General features: G+C 33.4%; 1 protein-coding gene across 6 annotated transcripts in view; it reads left to right on the forward strand.

The window, feature by feature from the left end:
- Positions 1 to 26,815, forward strand: part of LOC106667887 (tensin) — a 302,717-nt gene that overhangs the window by 126,733 nt on the left and 149,169 nt on the right. For 3 of the 6 annotated variants that reach the window (XM_024226959.1, XM_024226966.1, XM_024226963.1), the window contains one exon: positions 25,248 to 25,286. The exons of 2 other annotated variants lie outside the window; for them this stretch is intronic. In XM_024226959.1, the coding sequence (XP_024082727.1) occupies positions 25,248 to 25,286 (39 nt within the window). Of the gene's footprint in view, positions 1 to 2,565; positions 2,610 to 4,909; positions 4,937 to 25,247; positions 25,287 to 26,815 lie in introns of those variants that run through there. One more of the 6 variants, XM_024226967.1, reaches the window with a different exon arrangement.

The raw sequence follows: 26,815 nt of genomic DNA on the forward strand, positions 1-26,815 counted from the left end.
GCATTTCTATTTACTTTTATAGGATAAACATTGTAAAATATTAAAATTTTACTTCCTCAGTTGGAAGAACTTGTCAAATTAAGCCTAGTTTGTTCAATTCAAGCTAAACCTAATTTATATTCTGTGTAAACCCAAAACTAACAAATAGTAGAGAAACTGCCATAAATGATTTTGAATTTTACTTTCCACAAATTCTCATCCGTCAGCCTTCAATACCACTCTTCCAATTATTAGACAGATTGTAATTTCCAAGCAAATGTATTTATTTATTTGAATTTTTCAATGTCTTCCTTTCAACCGATGTGGAAAAGACCGGAAACCAAATAGTGTTATGGGGGTTATAAGTAAATCGAGGAAAGACGCTAACCATTTTTAAGAACCTGTTGTCTGTTGCTGTCCAATTTTTTGGGATATTCAATATGTGTTTTAGTTTACCTGTCGAGAATAAAGCTTCAGCAATCCTGTCACAGAGTAAAAACCGTAAAAGTCCAAAGTTTTGTCGTGCAACAAGCTTGAGTTTTTCTTCGAAAACAGTGTTGATAACTGGTAATACGTTTTGACATTCAACAGCAGAAAGTTCTTTAGATCCGTCTTATCATAAAATGCTGTCTCAGAAGAGTGCTGTTTTGTGTGTTTTTGTTGCAATTTCAAATGGCAAATGTATATGTCATGTCGCAGGAATATCATAAAAACGAGGATTTCGCCACATTCCCACACCATTGATCAATTCACGAGACATATTAAGTATTATTGAAGTATTAAACATGGAACTTGCTCATTTATTTCGTTTTAAAACACTGTGGATTTGTGGCAATGCAAATTGCTCTTACTTCAGCATTGAACACTATAACCTTTTTCAATAAAAGTACGCTTGGGATTGAAAACGCTTACTTCTAAACACAATTCATGGCAAATTTTGATATGAATGGACTTCAGTAGATTATATTACATAAAAAACTCAAAATGCTTTTTCTTCTCTATCACCGCTTCCCCTTCTGATATAACTGTTGAAATATCGAAATATGGTTCGAGTTGTTTTATTATCAATAAAGAAGTTAGTACAATTGCTAGTAAGTCCTTGGAAGTTGAATTGTTATTGTTAGTTAATTCAGTTGCTGGTAGGTTCTTTGAAGTTAAAGGATCATTGCCAATTAATTCAGCTGATGGTAGATTCCCTGAAGTTGAAGGTTTATTGTCAATTAATTCAATAGTTGGTAGGTCCTCTGAAGTCTTGTGAAAGTGAACAAAGTAATAATCGACAGCCCAATTTTTTGTGACATTGTCAATTAGCTAAGCACGTAACACTGCTTCGAACTCTCGAGTTGATCGCTAAGCCTTTTCTTGACTTCCTGGATGTAGGCCTGTCATTTCTAATTTTGCATGTTAGTCACATCGTACGTAATTCATGTATGACAGCAGCCTAAAACTCGCAACCGTTGTCATTTTGTAACAGGGTAAACAACTTCCTGAAAGATTGTTCTAATAGTTCCATTACGACTTTAGTTGCTTTTTTAAGTTAACCCCACGGTAAGCTGTATTTTATCGCATTATCGTAATACTGTAATATTCAATCATAATTTGTGACAGTTTAGGGATTTGATCAAATTGAGGGAAGTTTAGGTAATTATCATTTAAACATCTCCCGTGAATCGGTCGATTCTTTTAGGGATTTGATTAAATCATTCTTTTTATCATATCACTGAATATACAAAGATAACAAGAATAAATTTATTTTAAAAATTTAAGGAAGGAATAACATTTGATCTAGTGTGCAATAATGTTTTAATTTCTCCTATAGCCACATGTTTATTAAAGTGATTCATTTTTAAAAACAAAGCCTTTTACGGTGAAGTTGATGGCGAGATGTCAAGTTTTTTGAAAAATTAATATTATGGAACGTTTTCGCAAAATATTTCAAAGTTCATCTTTCAATATTTACTAAAACTAGTTTATTTATTTGACCAAATCATACATTTATAACATACTAAAAAAAGAACATATAAAATCTGAAAAGATAAATGTTTTATTTATTTAGTAGTTCGTTAGCATGAAAATTACAAGTGTTTAGCATATCAGGGGAAAACATCTTAAACGTTCACGAATTAGGAACCTTTCCTTATTAGCTTAAGCTTGTAACTTGATTTAGCTTATTCTAAATACATATCAAACAAAAGAGACCAAAGAAGAAACTTTTTTTATAAAATATATATTACTTTTTTTCTTTAGAAAAGATACGTGCGACGGGACGCATTGTAAATTACGATAAGAAGTGTTTCAGCAATCCATCACCGATGTCAAAACTTTTCTCCCGAGAGAAAAACTTTAACAGAGAGTGATTTGTTGGCCGTTTGACGCTGTTGCACCTTTTTTATTTATATACACTATTTGTATCTTTGTAACTTGCGAAATATATTCTTGAAATAGCTATTATGCAGTGGCTTCCAGTCGGATTCGACGCTAGGACAGGAAATCTGTAAAACCGATAACCTCGGCCCTGTACTATCGATGAAGCTCTTATCTGAGATAAATGTTTAAGGGATATTGAAATTTCATGAACACAAATCAGATGGCCAATATACACTCTAAGATGTATTAGCAGGGTTGATGCGGTAACGTGAGTTTTTACTATTATTGTTATAAATTGTTTTGTAAAATCGTCCCTTATCAATCAACGTTTAACACCTAAATGTATCAGTTCCCCCATCGCAGTTTTGTAAAACTTTTAACGTTAAACCACATCATAATGTTCCAAAAGGGAAAGTTGTTTCTTCTTTTACTTAATTTCAAACCTGCTGGGATCACATGATAAACAGGTGAAAGATCAGGTTCTTGTACTGTCTACTTTGGAGTCACGATGAATATTTTATTATTACACGAGTTGAAACCGTCCGACATGCTACTGTTAATTCCGTTTATTACCCAACATGGTAATTTCATTCCGTACATCTTACACAGGATAGAAAATAAATCTGTGGATTGTTTTGTTTCCTCGAGCCTTTCTACATTCTCAGTCGAAATAGTTAAACTTCTATAAAAATTAGTATTTACAACTTATTTCTGCAATTTGATAAATAAATTAAAATATTCTTATTATGTTATTATTTTAATGCGGATTCGATTTGCTAGTTTTTGATCAATGTTCAACTCCAATCAGAACCAAGCCGCTATAGAGAAACAGCTGGCAAAGGCAATCAGCGGGCATAGGCGGACCATCGCAATATTGTACAAAAAAATACTGTAAATTACAAATAATTTTAACTAATTGAGTGAATATTCCACAAGAAAAATCGATATGGAAAGCTGGTTAACTATGAGAAGACACTATTTTCAGTGCTTTTAGAACCCTCATAACTTTAGTAGGCTCTTGACAAAGCTCTATCTAGAATTAGCTTTGTGCCGGCCGCTTTGGCCTGTCTCTTGGCCCCCTTTTTTTTAAATTTTATCTGTTCAATGTATTCGACAACATCACAAGCACACGATTTTTCTAAAAGTTGAAGGTAAACAAATTTTGACCAAAATTAAAATGCCTAGTCTGTTTGAGCAATTTTATTACATTAAGGTTGGATAATATTGGTCTTTCAAGAAAAAATGGCCAATTAGTTGCTTTTTTTAGTTTGTAATTGGACGAAGAGGGACTTTTTTAAACGAATCGGATTTAAGGGGAACAACAGTAAAATTCTACTGCGTTTCCGTTTAAATGGATATTTTATTTATGACTTTTCAATAAACTCGCATTCTATCTGCAATTACTGCTTAACTAACATTGCCACTTTCGTTAGATTTGATTGGGTTTTTTATCATTTTAAACAATTTATGTTACCCATTTTCAATTTGGTATTTCGTTTGTATTTTAATACTATGTATTAGTTGTCCAAATTTCTCTTATAGAAAATTGTAAAATCAATATATTCCTTTTTTATTTGTAATATACAAGGGTGTTTGTCTGTAATAATAACCGTATATAATAATAATAATTTATCAAGCGATCTCGATGGTCTAGTCTGATTCTCGTTTTTATCAGGCACTGGTCCTTGGTTCAAATCCCGGCGTGGTTTTTTGAGCATTTAAATAAGTAAAGCAAATTAATATTTTAAGGTCGATTAAAGTTAAAAATTTATAAAGTCCTCTCAACACACATACAGTTTTTTATATGACAAGAATTACTAATGAAAATTTCATAAATTTCCACTTCTTTTGGTCTTCAACTAGTATTTTTTTCTGGATCTACTATTTGTAGAATCTTTACCGTTTTACTATTTTTTTAAATTCTATTGAAAATTATAATTTTATTTACTGGAATTGTAGGGAGTGAAATCTTCCAATTTGTTCTAATGTAAAAGCAGATATTGGCAATATCGAATTCCTTTTTAATATAACAAAGCACTTCGCAGAGATTGCTTCTTATTTTTAGACTTGGAAGGAATGTGCGGTAACAACCATAAACAAAGCAAAAGAAAGAGAACCCCTTAACCTATTTTAATCACATTCTTCTCATTCGACTATTTCTAATTTAGATACATTTATTCCCTTGTTTATTTCTTGGTAGTTTGAAAAACGAACATGAAAACGTATAGCGGTTGAATTCTCTCCAATAAAGCAACAAAAAGGATTTTTTTCATTTTTGTGCTAAGGCACTCATTCTCTTTTCATAGAAAATATTTATAATTTTAATTGAATTTATGTTTAAGCAAACATTTTTATCCTAATTGTTTATTAATTTAAGAAATAATAGGGCATTAGGATCGAATTCGATGATATGTATATAATTTACGCTTTTTTTCTTTCCCTTTCTTTGGGAACTTTAGTTGATCCTTGCTGAGGTTTCAATGATTATAACCCATTATAATTAACCTTTTTAGCACAGAAGTTTTATTAAGTTTGAAAATAACTGGTATCATTTTCTTTTCAGGTGAGTTCTGAGCTGCATAAAATAGCTGTAAGTACTTTAGTCCTCAGTATCATTGTTTGACGTGAAATTGATTCACATTGCCGAAAATTAAATGAAATTTAAAAAAGAATGCAGGACAGTATTTCAGTTTAATTAAATTTAGATTCTTATGATCAATGATTCTTATAATTTTGGTGTGGCGTAGGTGTTCAAAAACATTTTCTTTATCGTGCCAATGTTTCGATCTCTATTGAGATCATCTTCAAGGCTTGGAATTTATAAACATTGTTTAAATTATACAAATTCGTATAAGATAAGAATATGAATTTATCCAATGATGTATACTAGGGGCGTCGGTGGACGCAACGGTTCAGGGGTTGAGACACGGAGCTCATCACTGTAAGGTAAATGTCCCGGGTTCGAATCCAGCGGCCCTGCATTCAAACCCGACATACTTACAAATGTGGGTTTTTTTTTTCAAAAACACCGGCACCCCGAATGTTCATATAGCCTCTGCTGTTGCGAACCCTCGTTTAAAATAATAATAATATAAATTATGCACACCTATTCTAACTATATAGAAATTATAGGTTTAATAAAAGTAATTTTACTAGCTCAAAGTGTGTGTTTTCTGTGTAGATTGTGTGACTGTTGGAACACTCTTAACACAACACACTACAGTGACACCCAGAAACAATACACTTTGTGTGAGCTCAAATATTTTTATTAAACCTAAAACCTGTATATAATGTACATAATTTTATAAATTCATATCTCATATGTATTTGTCTAATTTAAATAATGTTTGTATATCCCATGCCCTGAAGATGATCTTAATAAAGATCGAAATGTTGGCACGATAAAGAAAACGCTTTCTTTTTACACCTACGTCATACCACACCACATGTCACGATCTCTAAATAATCATTAATTAACAGAAAATAGTACACATTTTTAATCAATGTTTGTCAGGAACCGGAAGACAACTAGTCTACTTATGTTGGGTTGCACAATTCTCCCACCGTCATAAATATGCATGTGTTTGTCAAAGCATTTACCACGATCCGCCCTCAAGTCCCCGACATTTACAGACACTCTAAACGTTTATGGGTATACAGTCTTTGAACGGTTTTGCATAAACCGCCCTCTGAACCGAGCTACTAATTGGAAAATAAAAGAGAGACACTATTTATCTTAAAATGATTTGTTCCTTTGTTCACCCAGTGAGAAACCGCTGAACAATGAAATTCTCTCTCTAAGTAGTCAAACAGTTTAAAGACTTGATGATTTTCACTTGCATACTTGATGACAAAGAAAACGCCATGTTCTGACTCTACACAATGCTGTGTGTACAGAATATTTATAAAAAAAGAACACATTTGTCATAATTTTTCTTAAAATAAGTGTCATTGTTTAATAAAAAGTCTCTAAATCCACGAATATTTATATAATCGGTATTTTTACTATGTTTTATGCTTTTTACTTTATATCAACCGAAAAACATACGAAATATACTCATAAACTGTTTAGATTAATATAGATATTAATTGGTCAAGCGGACCACGAAAATAGTGAATTTAATATGTTTAAAAAAAGTTCAATTGATTATTATAACTTAAGGAGTAGGCCTCTACGACTTTGCGCACGGAGACCAATATTGTGTCTATTGTGGCATCTCCATCATTGTCTAGAGCTCTTCAAGACTCTTCTTTATGCTTAAGGCTGTTTACCAGGTCCCAAAGGTATTTTAAAGGCTCCAGGGTGGTCTTTCAGACCTTGGCTTTTCCTACCTCAGAAACAGGAAGGACTGCCAGTCTGCATTAGGCCATTACACCAAAAAAGGACATGTTCCGCCATTCTTCTTCTTCATAGCAATATCTGTTTCTCTTCTCTCCGAAGTCTGCAGTGTCCGGACAGCAGTCTTACTATGATTCTAGTCCTAACAAGTCGTAGATTTAGTAGTTTTGCAGTTAGCTTTAGCATTGTTACTTTAACGAACTTTTCACATGACTGTACTGAAATTCATTCCGATTGAACATAGGACTTATTCTTAACTCTTTTGGATGGATCTATGCTTATCGTAAATTGTTATATTGCAAAATGGTTCAGGTCTGATGATTGTCTTGATCGAACTTTCTTTGATTCATTTATCTGCCTCCTCCGTTCTGGATGCCCTGGGACCCAAATAAGGACAAAGACATTTTTGTTTTTCCCAATGTTTGATATGGTTGATAAAATCCTAAATGGCTTTTGATTTTACTGCCAATGAGATAGTTGCTTTAGTATCCGATGGCTATTGGTCTGTTAGTAGTACCGAACCTTTGGTTGTCCTTGGCACAGGGTTGAAGAGCCTGAAAGACAGTGACATATTACTTTAACCTACTTGTAACGGTTTGTTTATCTTACTAAATACAATTTATTCAGTAATTTTCAAAATAGAATGAGAGTTATTGTTAGTATTACATTTTCAATCGCTTTTCATTTTAAACGAACTGGTATCTTAAAGAATACAACCGTATTATCATAATTTATTCAGAAATCAATTTCGAGGGAATCTTTACCTCTTCAGTCTCGTCTTCTGTTTTCATGCGTATCGTATTTCGTGATTATATTAACAATGTGTAGAATTGGACGATCGTAAATACAAGCGTAATAACCCGCATGTTCTTCATCCAATTTGATTTTTTTTTTAAACATCCGCAAATACTCTTTTGTTGTATGTGACAATATTTACAACTGTGGCGTACATTTTGTAACAGCTGTATCAATACGTTTGTTGTCAAGGCTTCTTTATAATTATTGTACTTAAACCATCCCATTTTACGATCGTAATATATGAATATAATCAATTTTAAGTTCAGTGAAAGTTCATGTGAATTATTAAACTATCATTATAAACTTTTGATAAGTAAAATAATAAAGATATATTAGCTTGTTACACTATCTTATTAGCAGTGGAAGTAATAGTCATTGTTTATGTATTAAATAATAAATTACATAAAAACTATCTTATACTGACATATATTGTTGTTATTGTTTTATTAATATAAGTTGCTATTAAAATTTGGGTTTTCTCCGTATGTGAAATAGAGTGGATCAATACATAATAAATTACTGTTAATGAGGTAGAAAGAAAATTTATTAACCCATTGTAGGTGTTCGTTTTTATTAGAAATGAAGTTTAGTAAGAGAAAGTCTTTAATTTCTGGAACTTTATACGAACAATTAGCAATTAATTACTAAAAATGATTGAGCATAAATTTAAAGTTTTTACCTAAATTTATAACAGACTGTAAGTTGAAAAAAATTGGATAGCCAATTGATTATATTCATATTAAATGCTTAAAACTAAATATGACATCAATAAAAGAAATATTATAGTTGTTTTCTTTTTAGAATCAAGATTAATAACTGACTACAAATTAACAGAGTAGTTAAGATTTAGACGATAAGCAACGGTTGTAGATGTAAGCTTTTCAGTTTCAGGGTTCATAACCATAAATAAAAGTCAGTGTTGGTGGTGGTTGTTAGTATTAGAAATATACAGTTCTTCTCTGAAGATGGCGTAAAGTCGAAAATCGTTAGCATAAAATCTAAACCCTAGAGAAACCCAGAGGAGTGATCAAGTGCTTGTCGGTTTAACGAATGTTAATGTCGTGTTCCTCCTGTTGTCAACGAGGTGTTGAACCTGTAATTTGATCGTTACTTCGTATATCAGGCGCGATTCGGCATTTCGCCATCTTCAGTGTCGAGTCCGTGTGGCTTCTTTGAAATCTCTTTTATACGATCGTAAGGGATAAGGTGCCCAAATTAACAGACTTCCACCGACACACTCAACCCAAGACTTAGTTGACACGCCCAGGACTTGTAAAAACACTTGACTTGAAAGAAATCACACAGACATAACACTGAAGATGGGAAAATGCCGAAACATGACGAAAATGGCATTTAATAGAACTGAAGTGTGAAAAGTGCACCTTGAAAATCAATGTTTTGAGAGGTTTAGTCTTATAAATATTGTCTACAGACAAATATTTTCTTAAATGAAAATTTGGTAAGTTTCTAATAAATTAATATAAAAATCGTTGTAAAATTTAAAAAAAAATAGAAAAATGCTACAATTAGTCTTTTATAAGCATGTCAATGGACTAAAAATATGCAAACAAATTTAATGAGGTTGCATTATAGTATTGTAGTTTCGAATCAATATAGTTTTGCATCAATGGAAAAAATAGTCCATGTAAATTTCAAAGAGAGAATGTTCATGAGTATGACCAACATAAAAATAAGTAGGTTTTTTTTGCGTCTACTGCAATAAATAACCGTTAATAAAAGTTCCCTTGGGAAATATATGAAAACGGATGTAATAAAAACAAAGCAACAAAACTTTTAATACTAGACCCTTTTTCAAGTCAACAAAACATAGTAGAAGCACAATACGTGAAAACACCCGTACGACAAGGTCAGTTAGGAAGTAGCGGTAGACAACTAACTGCTACAACTAATATATCCGGCAACAAGAAGAGCATATCCGCGTTTTATGTCCGTAAAAACAGAATGACAAACCTCTAGAGATTCTGCTCCGTTTTTTAACGTAACACTGAGGTATACCTGAAGTTTATTCATATTATTTATCACCGTCAGCGTCTATTCAAGAGTGTTGGCGTCGGCAAGATCCCGGTTATATGAACCTGGTGTTAAATAACATTTCTCATATTTGCTTTCTCATCTCTCGAAAAGATTATCTTATAGTGGTAAAAAAAATTCTAAAGGGAAGACACTTTGACGTTAGTAACCTAAATAAACAAATTCCTACCGTTTCTTCAGTTTCACATACTCTCACGAGCGTTGCTCCGTTCTGTCTCGTGCAATCATGAATTTCTGCCATAAGTTTACACAACGATGCACAGTTGGCCTTGACTTTCCGTTAACAAGTGTTAGTAAAACATCTAATTTGTTATTAAAATTTTTAACCTTTAAGGTAGCACAAATGTTATACACGAATAGTCGTCTGATGATACCTCACGTTTCACTATAAACAAATTGTTAAATCCTGACCAATAATACGTAGGATATAAGACATTGAATATTGATTATCTTGTGCTATTAATTACATAAATTATTATCAACGCGCTATGCGAAATGTATGACATGAATCACATGCCATGTGCACATGTGAATGCCAGGAATGAAGTACACATTATCAACTTTAAAAATACAAGAAATTTTTTTTGCGGCCGGCTAGCTGCCGGGGCTATTGCCGGCACCTCACGTTTCTTCCACCTCACGTTTTAAAACTTTATTTATTTTTATTTATTTTTATTTATTTATATATATATTTTTTTTTGTGATGTTAGCTTTTCTGTAGGAAGTCTGGCGATCTTTCTGGTTGTGTTCTGGGACGTTATTTCTACATTTTTAGCCCTCCCACACGTGCTGAAAAGGCTCTGAAACTATCTCATTCAATCCTAGCCTAGCCTAGGGTTTCAGAGTACTCGATATTCCTCTGAAGACCCGCCCTCGTTCACGCTAATAAATACATCCATACATTATGTACAATTAAAATTACAATTAATCTAAAATATTAACCTAGGTTGGTGGGTTTATGGGTACTTGATATTCCACTATAGACCCACCCATGCATACACTACTATCGCACTAATAAATACATTCACTGAAACAGTAACCAATCATTCTGTATTTACAAATAAAAAAATGCGGAGCCACTGGCGCATTTAATATTACAACAGTGCTCCGCCCATTCACTCTAAAAGATATTATAGCCTAATACTAACCTAAATCGGTGGGTCTGTGGAGTACTCGATATTCCTGCACAACCCACCCATACCCACTCACTTTCGCGCCAATAAATACATTCATTCTACCCAAAACACACAAAGAGATATCTATCCTAGTTTGGTGGGTCTGTGGTGTACTCGATATTCCGACCACTACCCACCCATACACTCACACATTCTCGCCAATAAATAACTCACTTCAGGAAGGGAAAACGAAACCACGTATGGAGAAGCATTAAAGGCGACCGTATGCATTTATTTTCTTCAGATATTCGATTACTTTCTAGCTGTTGTCATTGCTGTGTTGTAAAACCTCTTTCAAACTCGAGGAAAGGCGTGCGGCGGCAATAGTTCGCATTCGGTCAGTAAATGCTTAACAGTTATTTGTGGGCCACACAATGCGCATCTCCGTGGACTTTTTCTCACCAAGAGATGACCATGCGTCAGTTTAGTGTGGCCTATTCGCAGTCGGGTCAACATTATTCTCTCTGTTTTGCTCATACTATCCATGGCCAACGGTTTGACCGACTGACAACAAGAAATTGATGGATCATAGTTAAATTTAAACTCTTTTTAAAATCCTGAATTGCCTTCCATATTTTTTAAAGATAACTATTTATAAATAGTTAATTTGTTCCAATGCTTTGCAACTTTCTAACAAGCTTGCAGACAGAACTTAATTTGTCTATCCAATTCACTTTTGATTCAATAATATTATCAGCATGATAAATATACATCAAATGCTATTCTTCTGAAATTTTATGCTCAGTCAGGTTTTATAAATTAACGAAATTATTATATAAATTAGAAGGAAAACATTGTACATAGTACAAAAAGTTAATAAATGCATTACATAGAAAAAACATTAAAAAACATCTATGTCTTGTAGGAAGACCACATGCTACAAATAAAATCATAACAATTAGTCCTTTTTTCTTTTTTTATTAGTCTGCACTTAATACGATATTTAAAAAAAAACTTGCACATTTACATTATCATCTCTTTCAAAGAAAAATCATAACATAATAATCATAAAAATCATATAAACGAGTTAGTATAAGAAAACTTACTAATTATCTAATATTTATTTGAAAACAAATTTGACATTAAAACTGTGAACTCGAATAACCATATATCCTTTATAATTATAATAGATATACTGAAAGAAAATTAAATTCTTAATGTAAGAATTATTAGACATTAGAAAGTATATAAAGGTGGGTTAAGATAAAAGCAATACATTCCACAAAAGTTCCTATTTCCGTCTAGTCAAACATTAAGGAAAGATCAGTCGCGTGTCAGTAAACAAAAGCGTCGTTTTAGTTCGAAAGTACACTACAAATATATTTCCCAGTTCCAAAGTACACTTAAGTTCGATCCAAGTGCGCTCCACCCTTTCCGTCTGTGTTTGTTCCTAGTTAATAATTTCTTTGAGATGGCCACCTGCGTCCTTCTCACTTGTTTGCAATATTAAGCCAGTTTGCCGAAGGCACATAAGATATCCTTTTTGGGTGGTCTTTCTACTAAAGACAAATAACAACAAAGGACAGGGAAGATGTCGGACTTACAAAAACCGTTTTGGGGTGGGCGTGTGTATGCGATGTGTTGACGAAGTTTCGAAAGCCGACTTTTGTTTGTTTAGGAAGGTAACACATTCCTCGGTGTTTGCTCTGAACGTCCTAGGCTAAACATAGAATAAGGCGAGCATCAAACATACACTCACACTATTCCGGGCCGACAGTATTCGTTCAAAAACTAAGTGGGCCAAGAAAATCTATTCCCGGAAAGGCGTATTGTTTTCAGTCATGTTCCGAGGTAATTATCATATTTACAATTTTTATTTAAACGTGACTTTTAGACGTGAAAATTATGAAGAAAGCTAGCTAATATTTCATGACATTTTGTCGGTGTTTTATCGTCATACGTCAACGGAATAAGCATGATCAGTCAAAACATAATTGGTTCGTCCGCAGAACAAACAATATATTCCGAAGTTAAGAACAAAAGCATAATCAATTACAATGAATCAAGGGAACATGTTGCCCAACATTAATCTAATTAATGTATTCCATTAAACCTATCTTCGCCATCGTAATTATACAAACATTTACAGAACATAAAAGATTTTAATTCGAATGTACAAGGGCAAAAAATCGCGTCGTTTTTAATGAATTTCTATTTCTAACCAGTTCAAACATAAAATTCAGATATTGGAAATTTGGAAATATTATGAAGAATCGTCAAAAATCAAAGAATAAGACCACCCTGACATATTTCCTCGAACAAATTGACAGCGTTATTCACTGAAGTTGGCGCAATGCCGAAATGATTTGATTAATTCAACAAACCCAAGGGTGAAGACGTACACAATAAGAGACCCAGTGCTAGTTCAGCTGTGATTTTATATCAAACAGGATATCAAGAAAAAACTCATATACAAATAAACACTGTTTGTGCAATCTAAAAGACAGAGATATATACAGGAAAATATTACAATGGATGTATTAAAAAAATATATGAGAAATTGAAAAACATCGTTAGAGCAGGCCTTGTGATATACCAAGCACGAATATAAAAAGAACTTTATTAACCGAAAGAAAATACATTTTTATAAGGTATTACAAATGAAATTTAAAACTATTAGAGCTTCCTAGTATAAAATTAAAGAGACTCCACGAACTCTGCGTTATTCCAGTGCACTTTTGGCAAAACCAACCAGATCCTACAAATCAGGGGAATTAAGTTTAGCAATCACAAAATTCTCGTAATTGTCAAAAAGTGAACCAGAAACTTTGAAAGAATGATACTTCCTACAAAAAATAATAGAAGTCCTACCTCGCCCAGGGGGAAGTAATTAAGATAAGTTTGCGCCTAGATTTGAAAACCATCATAAATTATTAAAGAATAACTTTAGATTATTATTGATTAGATCGAAAAAGCCTTTAAATGTTCGAGCTTCTTGTGGAGCAGAAATTTATTGGATGTAATGTCCAATTCGTTACAACTTTTAAAATGCCTGAAATGAAAGGAATTACCTAAAATTCATTGAAAAACAAAGTAAAGACATATAAAAATATCGTTAAAGATGACTTTTTGAGATAGAATTTGGTTAAGAAAAATAAATCCTTAGAAATTGGCACATGCAATGTATAATATATAAACTAAATATATATTATAAATAAAAGTGTGTATGTATCAAATAAGTTCTTATTTAAAAATAAATTAATCTTTATTTAAGGTATGGCTAAATACACCGCTGCTCTACCACTTGGGCTATCGTGACTTCGATCCACTCGGACACCAACTTCCCATGTCAACCTACCTTTCGAATTTTCCCTCTTTTTGCTATTTTTCAAATGTCGTGCAATCTTTTTATTTCAACCAATACCTTACATAAAAATTAATTAATTGAAAGAAGTTATTTGATCAATCGGACCACGAAATATAATGGATTTAATAAGTAAAACGAGGAATATCTTCACTAACGCTCTCCGTGGCCATTTCATTTGTCGCCGAGAATCGAATCCTGATTACACGACATTTAAAAAATGGGAAAAAGGAGGGAAAGTTCGAAAGGTTGGGTTGAGGTAGGAAGTTGCTGTCCGAGTGGACCGAAGTCACAATAGTTCAAGTGGTAGAGCTGCGGCTATTTTTGCCGAAGGTCGTGGGTTCGAATCCCGGACGTGACCCTGACTTTTTTTATCTCAACCCATACCTTACATAAAGATTAATTAATTGAAAGATGTTATTTGGTCAATCGGACCAAAAATCTAATGAATTTGAAAATAACATTGAAAAGACGGACATTCATTTAGTTTCATAAATACATCTATTTTATACCAAAACATAGTTTTTTTACAAAATTTTATTTGACTTACAATGTCCAAGAAAGTTTTTTCTCTCCATCAAAACTACTACATTCAGTCAATTCACACAAAAAAACATTCGTTCGTTAAATCAAAATAAAATGAGTCAAGTTTAATTGGAGGGTGTAAATACGAGGCTGTTGATACAGCTTGTTATCACGTTCTGCATATATTTGCCTACGAGGACGGCACTGTTACAAAACTTCGTCTTAACAATATGAAACATGAATTGCCCTTTTATCAAATTCTTCCGGCTTACGTAATTAACACTCGGAGAAAAAAAAAAGACAGCTTCAGATAGTAGTTTCCTCATAAATTTATATGAACCCATTTTCACCAGTGTTGGTGTTTTATGCTAATGGAAAATTTTTACGCTTGTATTGGGAAACAAGAGACTCATAATTTGTCAAACGTAGGAAGAGATTAATGATTGTTGAGAAATATCGCAATCTTAATAATGAATTGTCTCTTCATTATAATGCCTGTCAATGCTGTCAGCTTGTAACTTATAAATTTCACTTACCTCACTCAATGTTCCACCAATCTAGCGTAATTACATTTATCATTCTTTAGCAACATAAAAGCTAAATAAAGTTATAAAGAAAATGAGATTATTTGTTTTTCCCACTGAGAAAAAACATCTTTATATGGGAGAAATGAACTGTCAACTTAAGCTATCTTAGCATTACTTGATAAATCTGGCCTAAAATGAAATGAACTAACCTAAAATTAAATTTGGATGTTGACTAATCTAAACGTCTGTCGTAGGTAGAGACCTAGACAATTTATGTAAATTTTTGCATCGGATTACCTGGTAATTAGCATTGAGGTCTCTTTGTTAACAAAGGTTGCCGAAATTTATAATAATACTGATCTAATAATGAAGTAGTTTAAACTAATTGGTCAACAACCAGCCCTTTAGTGAGGCCGAATCTTACCATTCTTCTCGCTTTATGAAGGGACTAACAGAAACATTTACTCAGTGTTTTTCGTTTTGTCTCAAGTTTTTGAAAGTAAATCCAATCCTTGCCTTATCTGATTTATACCAGTCTTTATGTTATAATTATATATAAAATATCAGGGCCTAAAGTGAATTTCAACGAAAGAAAAACATTCAGTTCGTTCGTCAAGCTTTCCAGAAGAATATGCTTTTTCATCAGGACTTTGAAACTGTGTTTTTCTAATGGTTTAAACAGTTAACATTAACATACAGACGTCAATTTACAATATTTTAAATCATTCAGCTATAATAAATTTATGAGTTTTGCTTACTAGAGTCGAGGGACGAGATCTGTCACCCGTCCATTCTACATTTCAATCGTACCTGTTTAATTCTTTAGAAATAATATTTGAAAAATGGCAAAAAGGAGGGTAAATTCGAAAGGTTCACTCGTGACACGGACTTTTTATCTCAACTAAAAACCTCAATTAATTGTAAAGTATTAATTGGTCAAGCGAACCACGAAATTAGTGAATTTAATGAATTAAAATGAAGTACACTTCACTAATGCTCTCCGTGGCCATTTCATTTGTCGCCTAGAATCAAATAGATTACACGACATTTGAAAAATGGCAAAAAGGAGAGAAAATGCAAAAGTGGGGTTGAGATGGTAAGTTAGTGTCCGAGTGGATCGAAGTCAAGATAGCTCAAGTGGTAGAGTAGCGGCGTATCTAACCGAAGGTCGTGGGTTCGAATCCCGCTCGTGACACTGACTTTTTATTTCAACTAAAAACCTTAATTGATTGAAATATATTAATTGGTCAAGCGGACCACGAAAACTAGAGAATTTAATAAGATAAAATGAAGTATATCTTCACTAAAGCTCTCACTGCCATTTCATTTGTCGCCGAGAATCAAATAGATTATACGACATTTGAAAAATGGCAAAAAGGAGAGAAAATTCAAAAGGTGGGGTTGAGATGGGGAGTTGGTGTCCGAGTGGATGGAAGTTACGATAGCTCAAGAGGAAGAGAAGCGGCGTATTTAGCCGAAGGTTCGAACCTCGCTCGTAGCAATAGCTTTTTCATTTCAACCAAAAACTCACATAAAATAGAACTTCAGAATTAGTTGTAAAGTCCCGATGAAAATGATATATTCCTCGAAAGCTTGACGAAGGAACTAACATAAGCGTTTTTCTTTCTTTCGAAGTCGCCTTATCCCTGATATCTTTTGTATATAATTTATGTACATTTGTAAAGTTTCCAATCTGAGTTAGAAGAGTAACTTCTCTGACCAATCTGGAGGACAAAATAAATGTAACCACACGTCCAGTCTGTATAACAATTCAAGAATAAAAATATTCAATCATATATATTTTAGTGAGCAGTCACCTCGCCATAATTTGAAAGAAAAATTCTTTTACCTTAAAAATTTGTTGGATCAATGTTGCCAAAACAAAGATCTTATGGATTTGCTTCAACTTATTGACACTACATTTCACGATCTAACTGAAACTTACCCCAGATGAAGACGAGTAAATGTTAGCTACTTTTCATTCAATTTGATTACCTCAGTGTAAGAACAAACAAATATTCCTCTTTAAAAATGGAAAACACCCTTGGAAAAAAATGTTAGATAATAGTTTTAAAATAATCTTGAGCAAGGAAAAATGTAACATACAGGAACGTGCCAAGATGTAACGTATTAATTATTGTAAGATCATAAGATTATAGATATTAACAAATAAAAAAATGCTGAAACGCTCGTTTTTATCGAGGCAAGGATGATTACTGAAACACAATTACGAAATTGAAATGAGTCAGCCAAATAAAATTAAGCAAACGCGTGCATGCATCGTTCCACGATTTCCCCTATGATTTTGTTTTGAATGGTGATTTGTAAAAAATGCCAATTGGTCACTACAATCAATTTACAAACAATTAAATTATTTTGTATCAAAAATCAATTTGATAAGCTTTATGATGGAAATGAAATCAAACAAGTCGTATAGTGTATTTCCTTTGTCCTTTTCCGTTTCAAAGTTCATCTCAGAATTCTGACCTTCATCAAATATACTTTTGTCGACGGTTTGTCTCACATATGGAATTCTTTTTGTTGCACAATGCTCGGTCTTCCTTTCGGTATTAAAAATTGATTCAGACAGTGTACCACCCCCGATAAACCCCTTTTCCTTACCATTTTCAGTCCCTTGTTCTTTTCTATTCCGATATCCAACCTGAATTTTTAATAGTGTTCTGTTTCTCAAACTGTACGTCAGTTCAGCGATTCTGTCACGTATGGTACATAACTGTAAATTATTAAATACAATATACATGGAAAATCGAATATTTCTCTCAATAGCCTCCATTTGTCGTCACCCTGGCAAATTTCAACCACCCTTGAATTAGAGAATATAAAGTATAAATTCGAAGTATATACATTTTTTTTTTAATCTACACGCATTTCACTATCCTTCATAATTACTTGTGATCTATTGATTTTGCTTTTAGGCCAAATTTAAGAATGTTCAAATAATAAAATTATTAATCTGATGCATTAAAACTACACAAAAGCAAAACTAGGTTTTTTTTAACGTATATACAAGGAGAAGGTAGGGAAAGCTTATACAGATTGCACAAATAAATAAATTGGACGGGGACTAAACATTTCGGGCATACAATTGTACAAATAAAATCAAGCACCCATTCTTAGAAAATGTGACTGATCATATGATCCAGCAACTATCATATTTTCATTTTCATTACATATCATTTGAAACAACATACAAATTTTTAGAGACTACCAAGAAGGTGAAGAAATCAGGAAGATCAGATACAATTATAGGGTGTATAAATTTGAGCAAACACACTCAATAGGGAAGTACACCTTGTATTCTCAATTTGAAATATAGAAATTATAGTGATTGGGCCATAGAAAACTCTAAAAGACTGCGAAAACAATCCTAATTCAATCAACCAGTCAAGCAGCCCTGAAAGCATTAGCCATAAAAGGTCGCAGGTTGGTGAATGCATACAAATCTCAAAAACAGCCAAAATATTCTGACTATATCATGGGACACTGGGCACATAGAAATTATGGGCAATGAACAAACAGGTAAATTGGTGAGAGGAAGACCATATATAGGCTCAGAACCTTACATGCATAGAATTCTCCATCCCAGAAAACGTCTTACACCCATTATTTACGAGTTTTCACAGTCAACACGATTAACGATCTTTCACCAAAACAAGCAAAAATTGCTTTAGTTAGACAGGGTAAAACTCAGGAAGAAAAACTTAACTAAAATACATTTTTCAAATCTGGGTTTTCTGCCATTATTAAGTATCTATTTCCATGTTATTTTATATTGGTCGGTTGTTTTTAGGATAAGAAAATAATATGCAAGATAGATTTATTACTTATTTTAATTAAATCTAATTAAAGATTACAAAAAGATGAACTTTGAAACTTCTCCACCGATTTATACGAAGCTTTACAGGAGTTTAACATCATCTAACTTTTTTTAAGGCAGAGTTGGAGATAAAACATAAAATCTTTATGGAGTATTTTGTTGCTATATTTCTTATTTTTCTCGCATGTATTAAATCTAAATTTAGTTTTAAAAGCAGAAAGATCAGAAATCAAGTTTGTAATTTTTGTTTTCTTAGGTGTTATTTTGGTTTTATAAGTAAGGATAAAACCCTGCTATGCATACAATAATAAATTTGGAAACCAAGGTTGACTTAACCATTTTTATTTTGCGTCATTCACTTGTTGTATTTGTTTTATATTAAAGCTGGGCTAAATACCGATCGAACTATAGTCTATTACGACCATTCCTGCGCGTATTGTTCCATAGAAGACTCTCAAAACAATTTTGTTAATGCTTAATGATAATGGAGACAAAAATTCTAGAAGAAAATCTATAAAAATTGTAAAGGTTTGCTTTTAAAAAATATATATCCAATATAATTTGTGAGCTTCTCTTCAGCTCTTAAATGTCTGAAATTGTCTATTTTAATCAACTCCGGTGAATTTTTATTTGTATGCCTATTAGACTCTGAACTTAAACTTTCAAGCATAATTTCTTTGATTAATACAACATTTAAAAAACACTGAAGCACCGACTAGTGAGATTGGATTCATTATTACGAATTGGTCACCCTTGAACCTGTACTTCCTGGATGCGTAAATGTTTTTCATAATAATTATTAATACACTCGTATAGTAATTAGCATAATCATTTTTATCGGCCGGGAATTACGAGGTATAGCCCCCGGCGGAGCACACACCTGGTAACATTGGTTCCTTATGAATAAATTATCGCGAACGAGTCAATTTCGACGTGAGCGTTTCTATTCACTTAAGGGAATGTGTAAAAAAAAATTAAAATCCATTAACAGAAAAGGTTGACTGTCAAAACTTTCCGTTATTAATCTCGGGTTAACGGAAACCAGACATAGAAGCCTCTCGAGTGTTTATTGTCGATTTTTAATCACAGATCGAGAGAATGGTCCTTCGGGCGAATATTTCTTTGATGTAAAGAGAACAGAGAAACTAAATAAAGGTTTTCTGTATGTACCTCGCCCTGCTTATAACCCAGTGATGATTATTAAGCGGAAACACGCATGACAACAATCCATTCGATCGTAAACAACCAAACCCGCTGACCTCAAGAAACAAAGAGAACTCAAGAGAAAATGACACAATAAAATTGGTGTCATTTGTGACAAATGTCTCTCTTAGAGTAAAAAGGGAATAATAACCTGGGGTAAAAGAATGTAAGAAAAAAATTGTTTATATTAATTATTCAGAAATCGTGAGATGCGGTCTAGTGTGATGTATGTTTCAGAAAAACATTTTCTTTATCGTGCCAACGTTTCGATCTTTATTGAGATCATCTTCAGGGCTCAAAGTGTTTGTCTTCTGTGTAATTGTGCCATTCTTGCGTGTCGTGTTGAGAGTGCCACTGTGGGTGGGCACTCTCAACACGACACGCAAGAATCCCGTGAAGATGATCTCAATAAAGATCGAAACGTTGGCACGATAAAGAAAATCTTTTTCTGAAACCTACATCACACCAGACCGCATCTCACGATTTCTGAATAATTATCGATTAACGGTCACTAATCACCACACATTGTTTGTATTTATTTAATATTTCGAGAAAAATATTACCATTTGAATTTAGCAATAAAATTATAATATTGCAATGGTTTTACTTGCTTGTGTTTAATATAATATTCACAGTAATTATGATGATAATGATGGTGTGGCGAATTCGTAGAAATGTGATGGTGCAGGGGCATTGAATGTATGTATGTAAACTAAGTTGCCCTACATTAGCAGATTTTTTACAAAATTCGTTAATAGTAGTGAAAATTAATACGAGTAATTTTTTTTTTGTAGTAGAAACTTGAGAATAGACGAATGTGTAGGGGGCGTCGGTGGCCGCAACGGTTTAGGCCTTGACACGGCTTTCATCGCTGTATGGTGAAGGTCCCCGGTTCGAATCCAGTGGCCCTGCAGTCTCGAACCCAACATACAGTTGGGCTTTTTTCCAAAAATACCGGCACCCTGGAGGTTGACATGAGCTCTGCTGTTGCGAACTCTCGTAAACAAAAATATTTTAAAAAAATAGAAGAATGTTAAATACATTCTTTGAACTACAATAGATGCAATGCTTTATTTAATACACTTTGCCAAGATAATCTAATTCAGGGTGTAACTCGTCCTCTCCATTTATATTTTCTTTGTTTATCCAATTAAATATAAAGAAGATCAAGCCCGTGTGTGTGTTGCTTTGATGTTTGGCGGGGGTTCCAGTGAAAACGCGGCTGCCTCTTTTATTCAAGTGGGCGAAGAACCAGGCCTCTTGAGATCTTGGCGGTTCAAAGCACTTTTGAATACACAAAGGATCTGTTTGCACAGTGCCCCCTGCACGGTGATTTCCAATTGCTTATTACATAAGGGACATTTCAAAAGCTTACAGCGGAACCGTTTATTTACCAATGGACTTTGACGTCTTTGAAAGTATTAATAATGTTTTGCCGAAGTTCTTAAGTATCGGTTGAGTTAACGAGGTATTTTTTCGTGTGAGTTACGACTTTAGACTGAACCCATAATATTTGATACAAAATAATTTAAATATTCTTCTTTTTAGGCCTGTTTAGTTTTGTATTTTAGTTTATACACAAATTTATAGTTTTTCCTTTGAGAAAATCTCTAAATGTTTACAAATAAAGCGAACTTAAGCTTGAAAATAAAACAGCTCATTGTCTCTTTCTTTAAAGTAGGACTTTCTTTATATCCTTGTCATTGCATCATACTACAAGCGTGGTAAAAAAATTATTGAATCATTTTATTTAAAAATTGACTTTGACGAGTCTGAGAGTACTGATAATATTTTGTCTAAGTTCTCAAATTTGGGTTGAATTAAACCGGAATTTTTCGGGAATGTTACAACTTTAGAAACGCTCAAAGAAAAAACATTGTGTCTATTTGTTTATTAGAAACATAAAAGAAACATTCATCAGTAAATTCGGGAACATGTTAATTTTTAGACTTTTTACGAAAACTTCAAATTAAGCTGTGGAGCAAGGAAATCGTCCTGGAGCGGCGCCCTGTAGCAATCGATAAGAAATTTGAATAAGCTTTCAATTAATTCCAACCACCTTCCACTTTGCCCGATTGCTCTATCGAGAGAGTGATCGGTTTTCCCATGAGCACGTAAAAAACCACGTTTTTCCACAAAAATCGCGAATAACTGGAAAACGGTTATGAAATCGTGCGGGGGTGTTGAGAAACCAAATTGCATTTTTTATTTATTTGTTTATATTAAACTACAACTAGTTTTTGTACTGAATAAAACAGGTTTTTATGAGATTCCTATTTAGAAGAGATTTTTTTTGCGAATCAAGTCTTCTGGTGTATCTCGCCCTGAATTTTGGAAATCCCTTACGCTTTTTAAACATACATGTATATACAGGGTTACTAATCCTTTTATCCTATTCTTCTTGTTGAGTAAATTGGGTTTTAAATTGTTTTGTGGAAAAAAATGATCTTTTTCACTTAAAGTCATGGTTTTAAGTCGAGAAGATCTCGCCCCGCTGATACTTTGGCCAACGACGCACGTAGCGCTCTTACATAGCTTAAGTCCTGTAAGGGCCGCGCTCTACCATCCACGATGATCTACAAATATTTAGAACCACCGGAAATCTCAATGGGAAGTGGTCGACCGCCAAGTACAACGGCCAGATACGATCGTTTTATTTTTATTTTAAGGGCTTCATTGTTAAGAAGTCAATTCCAAACGGTCCATAATATAAGGATGAGCTGTAAACGGTCATCAGAAGGCTTCGTGAGAATAGCCTTTAGTCGTTCCGCACAGGTCTTCTGCTGCTGGTGAGGCGTCGAATAGAAAGGCGACTATTCGCAAGTCGGGATTTCATTTGTACACTTAAATAATTCAGGGCTGTTCTGTTGATAAGAAGTGCCGGTTTGGTTTGTGGCAATCAGTTGATCGGGACCGTGTGTGGAAAAGACATGGAGAATGCTTTGTTTCATGTTATGGTAATAACAATCAGTTATGTATGGGGTGGCATCAACGTCGATGGCCGTACCGATCTGGTTATCATACAGAATGGGTCTTTGCCTGCACTAAGGTACATTGAGGAAGTTCTGGCAGCTGCGGTCCCATTCGCTCCATTTATCGGGGACAACTTCGTGTTAACACGTGTCCGCATGAACCTCGAGATGTCACCCATTACTTGGAGGATGTAGGGTTTACCACAATGAATTGGCCAGCGCGTTCTCCCGGCACGAATCCGTGTACGCTTATGTAACATGATAAAGAGATGGGTTAGACATCGTTCGCCGCCTCCAACAAGCTTTGAACAGCTTTAAACCTCTCTTGTTGATGAATGGGATTCTGTTTCACAAGACGAAATCCGGTTATTTATTCCTATCTAGGAAATTTAAGGCCGTAAGCGAGAATAAAAGAGGTAATACGCGTTTTAAGAGCAAAACCAGGTAATAAATAATTAGTTAATTTTTAATTTATTGTTAAATGATTTTCCGGTTTGTTGGTCATTTTTTTCAAACCAGCATAATTAAATAATTTTTATTGAAACTCATGAACTTTTGATCTCGTTTAAATTTGGTTTACATTAAAATAAGTATGTTGTATTTAATATAACCTAAAAATTCATATAGTTTGAATAAACAACAAAATACAAATGTCCAATTTTTTATTTTTGTGTATATAAAATATATATTTCCTTAGAAAAAACTCTAATTAATTACAACTAAAACGTACAAGCATGAATAAAACCGTTGATTTTTTTCAGTCATCAAAGTTAGAATTTGTTTATATCTTTGTTATTTATACCATTACTTGTGTTGGAAAACAGTTTTCTTAAATACTATCATACTTAGCGATTTAAACGTTTTTTAAGCATATTCGGCTTGTTTTAACCAAGTTTAGAAAATATACCTATTTACTAAGTAAAGTAGTTCCTGTTTCGTCTGACTAGGGCTCACATCACTTCACAACACTTTTGTCAAATATTCTTAATTGAAATTCCTAAGCAACGGCAGGAATCGAACCCAGAACTCGTACGTCCCCTACCCATAATTCTGTTTCTAAGAATTAATTAACTTTTTTTTAAAGTTGAGATAGAAAAGTCAGTGTCACGAGCAGGATTCGAACCCACGACCTTCGGCTTGATACGCCGCTACTCTACCATTTTAATTCAAATGAAGTATACTTCACTAAAGCTCTCCGTGGCCATTTCACTTGTCGCCAAGAATCAAATAGATTACACGACATTTGAAAAAGGCAAAAAGGAGGGAAAATTCAAAAGGTGCGGTTGAGGTGGGAAGTTAGTGCCCGAGGAGATCGAAGTCACGATAGCCAAGTGGTAGAGTAGCGGCGTATCAAGCCGAAGGTCGTGGGTTCGAATCCCGCTCGTGACACTGACTTTTTTATCTCAACTTAAAAAAACCTTAATTAATTGTAAGATAGTTAGATTAATTGGGCAAGCGGACCACGAAAAATAGTGAACTTAATCTGTTTCTAACCTTAAAAAAGTTCAATAGTAAAAAATCGAGTTTTGATTAAAGAAAAACATGAAATATTTTGAGATGAAAGCGCTTCGAACTAAACCGTTTTAAAGCCTAACAAAAGAGATTAGCTGTTAGGCAGGTTTCTTTGAAGTATTCCCATGATTAGTGAATCAACTATATCCGTTGTTTATTCCGTGTCGATGTCTGATATCCAAAGCCACCTGTTCACTTTGTTGCAGTTTGTTTATTTAAAGAACCTCGATTTTAAAGAAAGGATTTTTTCTACCCCGAGTTATATTTGATGGCACGCGAGTCCTACTGAGCCAGCTTTATTACCCCCCATCACGGCCCGCCGTTTCCGACTTTCCACAAAAAGAAGAATTTCGGGGATTATAGCTTTTGTATAAACCTAGACTATAAAAAAAGCTTTTGTTCAACACGATTGGGTTATTTGAAAACACAAAAATATTTCGATTTGAAACGTTCTAAACCTTTGATAAAATATGCAACAATATATATCACAAAAAACATGAATATCATATGTATGGTACGAAATTGATGAGCAAATCAAATAAAGCCCTATATTAAATTATCCATTTTTATTTTTATTTTAAATTATTTTTCTGTTTGCTTTATTTATTTTTATTGCAATATATTTTTAACTAATAAAATCATCGTTACATTTATAGGTGAACCATCATATCGCCGGAAGACCATATAATAAAGAAGTATGTATTTTATTTATCAACAGATTTACTAACATCATTAATATGAAATGTTGAAACCGACTAACATCGAATAAGCCTGTAATTCACCTGAAGACATTTTAACAAAGATTCATTAATCTCTAATAGCTAATATAGCTAACATCATTACTATCAATTTCAAAAGTTAAAAACTTAACGTTGTACTTTGCTCAATTTTTATTAACAGCTTTTTTTGCCAAGTCTCTCATGTACTAATTTTCTATATAGACGTAGATAAATAATTAAAACATTTATTGAAGATGTGGTGGTAAGTATTGGGTAAAAGTTATCGTTATATTTGTAGGAATTATTTGTCAAGATTATTCAGTTTAAGAGATATGAACAGAAAAAGCCCAGTTTTTGCACCCTCCCAGAATAGTTCTTACTATTCATGTCTTGTTCTCTTGTAATACCGGAGTTTCAGTAGCATGGAAATTACTACCGTTGGACGTGACTCTTTCTGACGTTTTTCCTTGTCAAAATCCTCTTTTTTTTCAAACCCTCCGACGAAACAAAGCGTTCCCATTTATGAAAGTTGATAGCGCGCTTAGCCCCTTATCTCTTCTCACCTTAGAATATATTCTTAAGTAATGTCCTGAAACAGACCTTTAAGCACTTAGAAAAGCCACTTAGGCATCCAGCGGCCGTATCTAAAGATTAACATAAACGCTGCCTCCTTTTGTTCCCTGACTGTTATAACATCATTAAAAAGAATTTCACTCTAAGCGCCTTTCATTTTAGGCGTTTTCAAGACCTCTTAACTTTTTAATTTAGATTTAAAGAAAAAATTGGAATGTTCCCTCTATGTTCAAAGATTTGCAAAAATATTTCACAGTAGATTGTATTTTTATTTGAAGCTTTTGTTAACGCGGTTGTTTTCTCCTTGCGAAAAAAATACCTTTGGGGATCAATTCAATTGAAATATTGTTACGTCGTCCTTCCTAATCGCTGAATCCACGGTTTATACGGTTTGATTTGTTTTTCCTTTGCTTGTCTCTTCATTTTTCAACTTTATGAAAGTATATTTTCAAGGAATCCTCTTGTGACGGAAGGGTCGCAAATGGTCGAACGGTATCGTGCATATATAATGGAAGGAGGAGAAGTATGAGAACGGGTTTTCTCTGCGAAACATCCTGCGATCCGCAACAGCGTCACTAATCGCATCCTGTCATCCGTCAAAATCGATTTTCTTTATCGTTACGCTAACGATTTCCTTGTTTCTACACGGCTGAGAAACCACAAGACAATTGGCGTTAAAGTTCACCTGAAATGATTATTTTTGCAATCGTTTTTATGAACCGATTTTCATATGGTTCTCGCGACTTTTTATAAAACGGAAAGACATTGATGAATCCGCAAATGAAAATGTAAAGTTACTATTTTAAAAAAGCTCATTTTTGAGGTTTTTAAGGAATAAAAAAGTCACTAGAGCTTATTTTAAAAACCTGTTCAAATTGGTTTTCTAGTTTGAGAAGTTTTAGAAAAACTAAGAAGGACACTAGTCAGTGACA

The sequence above is a fragment of the Cimex lectularius genome, unplaced genomic scaffold, assembly GCF_000648675.2.
Source record: "Cimex lectularius strain Harlan isolate CLEC.00 unplaced genomic scaffold, Clec_2.1 scaffold149, whole genome shotgun sequence".
Lineage (NCBI taxonomy): Eukaryota > Metazoa > Arthropoda > Insecta > Hemiptera > Cimicidae > Cimex > Cimex lectularius.